We start from the raw sequence: 6206 nt of genomic DNA on the forward strand, positions 1-6206 counted from the left end.
TCTCCCCAAGGGTAACAGAAATTAGGTCGAACATGCATTATGGCACCCTGGAAGAATTTGAGAAATTGACACTAACCCAACAGTATATTATGTTCCATAACAGAGGGTAGTATTCAGCTAATATGACACCTAAATTATTAATACCAAATAAACCCTAGATTATTTGTTGTTTAATGCCCAATAGCTTATGCAATAAAATGACATTTTAACCTAATTTCTAGCTTAAGCTTTCAAATACATTTTCTAAAGGCCTTATGACATATTTAAAAGCCCAAGTTCACGTTTTTAGATAGAATCCGCATGCCAGCGAGCAGTGCCAGCTTTGGATTCTATTCATTATATTGTCTGTTGTTTTATCTGACATTAATTCCATCAATGTAATGTGTATATTTTGTGCTGCTCAAAGGTAACAGTCAGCATTAAATAAATTAAATTGTCTCGGTCTTACAGGGCTATTTCTAGCCTCAATTTTTGGAACTAGTCCCTGTTTATCTTTCCCTCCTCTACTTTCACGGGTTCAGTGAAACAGCAACAGATAATATCAATGACTGGAGTCCTTGTCACATACTGCCTGCTTCATGAAATCCATAAAAGAAATCAGAACTGTAAAGCTCAGTTATTTCTGAAGCACACACATACAGGCATGGGAATGTGTCACTTAATACTAGCAGGTCTTTCTTCACATCTATTGGCACTCCATCTTTAATGGTATTTTGAAGCTATGATGAACTTTTCATTCGGAATGTGAGTTGTTAATTTGCCACTTTTTTAACAAAAACATATTTTAAAATTCAAGAAATTTTCTCATTTAGACCAACAAGAGAAAACTGGAATTCTCAATGGTTCGACCCTCACAGATCATTATCTTTCAGAACACAATCATGGCGGTCTATTAAAATGGCCACCTGGATCTGTCATCCGTTAACAACACTCACGGTTGTTACAATACCCCCCGAACTGGGAGAGAAGCCAGAATCTTCTGCTGCTCACCATTTGTGCCTTGCAGGATGCAGGACTTGAACACACAGAAGAGAAGCAAGTGTTGGGCATGACGGGTTTGTGACCCCCTCACTAGCTGGGTCCTATTGCCCTTGAGAGGGCCTTCACTTCAGACCCTTGATTCATTCCTGTCCACGAAGTCTTACTCCCAGGATTCTTCCGAAAAGATTCGAAACCTGAGGTGAATCAAAGTACGCACACATACATACACACAAATACACAATATTTACATTTAAAATTCTTATTTTGTGAGATGGCTTGAGAAAAATTGGCATATAGGTTTCCTGCGGGATTAGGCATTTCCCATTATTACTCAGTTTATTGCTCCCCTGTTGGGCTTTCAGCTTAATAAACATGTAGCGAGCTCTAATTACAAGGGAAGAAAAATGAAGGTACATGACAAAACACAACACGTTGGAAACACTTGTTCAAATATTTTCTTCAAAAAATGACTGTCCATTTAACTTATTTTAACTTGGGTGCCATTCAAAAAGTATAAAAAGCCTTAGCAACTAAGTGAAGACGGGATTTTATTGTAAAAAAGAAAAGACACGGCACAGCATGTCTTTGCTGAATCTGTACATGGATTCTCAGGTTTAATTCTACTTGTATACACAGCATCTTTGTTTTAATCTACCACATTGAGAGATCACATTGTATGCACTTGCACAGTTTAACATCTAAGTAGAATATGTCTATCTCGTCACGTGACTTTGAAAAATCATAAAGTACAGTCCATTTAATACATGATTATGAGGATGCATGCAATCATCTTCGAAGCCGTGGCCATCAACACTCAGAGGGACTTGCCTGGTGTCCTGCTGAGACTCTCCACTCTGCCCTCCGTGTCTGCCTGCAGGTGAATCAAGTGACAGCCCGGAGGCAGTGCCTGGCACCAAATGATCTGTCTCTCCCCACCCCCATGTCTCACTGCGATCCATCACCACCACCATCACCTGCTCAACCCCTAGTTGGTACCCACACGAGACTTCCCTGCAGCGCCCTTCAGCCACAGGATATCACAGTGAAGCGCTTAGAAATGCAGGACATGTTGTGCAGCACGATGCCCAGGAGGAAGACGAGCACGCAGGCCACCAGGATCACAGTGCACACCCCAGACCAGGTGGAGCTTTTCACCACGCCCCGCCTGTCTGGCTCCTCGGCCGCCGCTTCCGGGGGCGCCCCGCCTTGCAGAGGCTGCTGTTCGGCAGGAATGGTCACCACGGTGACGGACTTCTGCTGGCTCCCGGGCAGCAGGCGGCAACCCATGTCCCCAGGCAGCAGCGCGCGCTCCTTGGACACAGGCAGAGGCAGCATGTAGCACCCATTGCTGGGAAGTTTGATGAAGACGGGGGTGTGTTCGGAGGCGTGAGGGATGGCGATGACAGAGAGGACCTCGGGGTCATCGGGGAGCTGCGACACGGAGAAGCCCGGGGGCAGCTTGGTGATGCCCCGGCACCAGGGGCATCGCACATCCTTCTGGCTTGTCCTCATCTGCTGCAGGCACACCGAGCAGCAGGTGTGTTTGCAATCCAGCAACTTGGGCCTTCGCCGGGGGCTGTAGTAATTGAAACAGATCTGACATTCCAGCAAAGAATCTTGGGAGAGGGTCTCCATCACGGCTCAAGAGTGCAAAGGCCAAGGCGCCGGGGAGCTTGTGCTCAGCCCCCTTCCTGCCTGCCTTCTTTCCCAAGCCTTGAGGCTGTCAGGGGCTCACGGGCATCCAGGACTTCGTTTCTGGAGGAGACAAAAAATGCAGAGTGAATTATTTCAAGGTGAGAAGTTGGCACGTCTGATGAGTCTGTATCACTGCTCAAGCCTCTCAGTAAAAGCTTAGAAATGTCCCACGCATGAGCTACGGGATTCCCAGAATGTCCCGTGGAAGGTGGCTGAGTTCTCTGACAACTGCCATGGTGAACGGTCCTTTTGGGGTCCATAACGCCCCAAATTTCATAGAGAGCCTGCTGTTTTATACATTGTTTTATACATTGCAGTGGATCGGGGGGCCGGGGGCGGGGTGTGTGTGCCCGGCATGCGGTAATTCTTCTGAAATGTACTGGAAAGATGGCATAGGTCAGGGTGATGGGTACTTGGATAGTGGGGTCTTAACAGACATCTAAGGAGAACTTGTTATCACTTGATGGAATGATACGTAGAGACCCCCAACTTTTAAGGGGTGCATATTCTAAAAGCGTTCAGACCATCCAGGTGCACAGAGGCAAAGGAAGCTTACTCTTAGTGTGATAGATTTTTAATAAATTGTGAGCAGAGAGAGATTTCAAAGAACAGATTCCCAATAACATCCCTGACCCCCAAATTACTCATCCTCTCATGGGCAAATGCTTAGCCCAACAGACTTGACCAGACTTGGGCCACTCAGGTCCAAAAGCTTGCCCAATCTAAGGAACCTTCTGGCAAGGAGCCACAAGAGGGGGATTAGGCAGTTCCCAGCGATAGAGGACAGAAGGAGAGACCCAAAATTCAAAAATATACCACAGTACAACAGGGCCGTAACATAACAGCTGCCCTTGTCTCTGCCAAAGGCCAGGACTCTTCTCCACGCCAAAAATCATCTCTCACCCACAGATCTCTTCCAAGTATCTCTTTGGCTCTCTCGTATGTCTCTTTCACATTTCCTCCTCCCTTCATTGAGCCACCTGTTCCTTCCCTGCTGATACCAATCAGGAAATCTGGTTCATCCCATGCTGGGATTTGTGGTCTGAAACAACTGTATCTAAGTGGGGGAGGGGAAATGTCACCTGTTCGGACCTCCCCTTTCCATGGCGATGTATTTGTGACAGGATGAACCCATTCCCCCGAGTCAGGTAGCGTTGTCAACCAACGTCGCCTCAATAACACCAAACAGCAGTAATTAAAACACCCACAGCACAGGGAACCTCCAGAGGCCACCGGGCACACAGGATCAGACACGGCCTCACAGCCAGTTCTTCCATGCTATTACCACTAGGCTTGCACCAAGTAGCATGCATGCAAACAAGTGTTCACTCACTCATCACAGTCAAGTACTATATAGTAAAGAGGGTCCCAACAGAGGCAGGCATTTCTCACCACAGATGGCAGAATGCTGGTCCCAATGGCCAGCAGAATGCCTTCGATCAATGTCACTGGGGTTGAGGACCCCCCTTGGAGTCTAGCTGTGGTTCAATACAATTCTGCCCGACTCTGCTCCTCAGGGAAAACAGGAGCATCAGGACTTCAAAGAACCTTCAGCCACTCTGTGGAAATAATTGCCAGTCCTAGAATCCCCACCTACCTCCAGAGGGAGGAGCTATTAACATAGCAAAGCTCCACCTTTTTCTTAAAAAGGGAACATTTAGTTCTTTCTAACTTCCTTTGTGAAGTTAAGATTTCCATTCCCCACTGATACAAGCATTAAGATAAAAATGAAGAATACAGGAAAAGCCTAGAATAAAAAAAAGTAGGCAGGGATCATCAAAAACAGTAATATTTTATAATATCTGTATTTGGAGCTCCTAAGTTATTAAGTGTGGAATATAGTGATGCAACACTCAGTAAAGTGTGCCTCAGAAAGTTCCTATCATAATTGTTCACAATTCAAAAATACAGCATTGAATAACTGAAATTTGCAGAGTAGAACTTGAATGAACTCACCAAAAATTAAAAAAGGTAAATGTATGAGGTGATGGAGGTTTTTGACGACCAGACAGGGGTGGAGGAGAGATCCCTGCATAATCTATAACTTGCCAAATCACTGTGATGGATAGCCTAACTTATAATTTTACTACTCAATTATCTTATTAAAGCCAAAACAATTTTAGAAATACCTGTTGACTATCTACCATGAGCAAAGCAGAATGCTCGCTGCAGCAGGATATAAAGCCCCAACTTCACCAACTGGGGCAATGTGAAAACAGGTTAAGAAGGAAACATGAATACATTTTTTCTTGTATTTGTTTATTTAAGCGTTCCTCCCTTGTAACTAAGACCTAGTCACTGCCCATCAGCAACTTCTAGAGGTACTTAAACACTTTTCAACATAAACACAAAGTACATGCCGTCCAAGAGCAGCAGGAAACAGGCAGCTCAGTGAAAAAAATCTGGATTATGGAGAGGACTTAGACCTGTAAAATCAGACAGGTTACTTTTAGGTCAAGAAATCACCACACGCAGAGAGGAAGGCAGGCGAGCAATTACATACTCTGCTTGTGATGCAGCCTGGGGATTTTTTTCCAATGTGAGAGCCTTACAGATGCTTCTCTAAGCGTCTTAGGCTCTTTGCTCTTAACGCCTGAGTCTCTGAGACAGAAACCTTGCTGCAGACCAGGGGCCATAGCAAGAGTGACAGAGGAGCAAGTCACTGCTTCAACACGGGCCCACTGCAGATGCTGACAGTTGTGGCTGAAGATACAGCAAGTTCAAAAGCCCGTGTATCAAGTAGTAAAGGGCGAGGAGGACTGTAGTGTTGCTGTCCTCCGCTGTCCCAGGCACGTTTTCGAGTGCCCTGCGTGACCTGCTCAGAGGCACTCCCTGAATGACCATTCTCCAAGAACCGCCATCTTGAAAAGCACAGTCCAGTCTTTCCCTTGGCACCAGCCCAAGACCTGACATATCATTCTTCAACAAAACCAACATGCAATTTTATTCATGAATTTATGTTTCAAGGCATGTTCACTTCATTGGTGTTGAGCTCCCTTAAAATTAGATTACACTTACACAATTTCCAACCCTATCCAAGCTCCAGGCCTTAAGGCACAGGCACAAAAGCAGAATAAGAAACAATCCCTATTTGCTGTGCTCAGTCACTCGGCCATTTGACAGCGGCCCCTCCAATTTAAACACTGATTTGTTCTATCTTAAGCCAGCCTGCATTCCAGTTTATTTTCTGGAGCATAATTAGTAATGATGATGATTAGTTAGGTAAAGAGTAGAAAATTTATGAGGCTATGGAGCGAAGCTAATGATGAATCATTCTTTCTCCCTTTCATCATAAACTTGAAAGATGTGAATCTACACTAGAAGAAAGGGAACGGAGACAAGGTCCAGGCAAGCGAGTAAAGAAACTCAGCAGCCTGTTCCAGTGCCACACACACACACACACACACACACACACACACACACACACACACACACACACACACACTCCAGACAAGCGAGTAAAGAAACTCAGCAGCCTGTTCCAGTGCCACACACACACACACACACACACACACACACACACACACACA

The 6206-nt window shown here is 45.3% G+C and overlaps 1 protein-coding gene across 1 annotated transcript in view; it reads right to left on the reverse strand.

The window, feature by feature from the left end:
- Positions 1-1472: 1472 nt before the first annotated feature.
- Positions 1473-6206, reverse strand: part of RNF152 (ring finger protein 152) — a 67655-nt gene continuing 62921 nt past the window's right edge. The window contains exon 2 of the mRNA XM_012725827.1: positions 1473-2736. Coding sequence (XP_012581281.1) covers positions 2005-2616 — 612 coding nt within the window. The 5' untranslated portion in view covers positions 2617-2736 and the 3' untranslated portion in view covers positions 1473-2004. The remainder of the gene's footprint in view (positions 2737-6206) is intronic.

The sequence above is a fragment of the Condylura cristata genome, unplaced genomic scaffold, assembly GCF_000260355.1.
Source record: "Condylura cristata isolate star-nosed mole 26May11 unplaced genomic scaffold, ConCri1.0 scaffold00016, whole genome shotgun sequence".
NCBI lineage: Eukaryota > Metazoa > Chordata > Mammalia > Eulipotyphla > Talpidae > Condylura > Condylura cristata.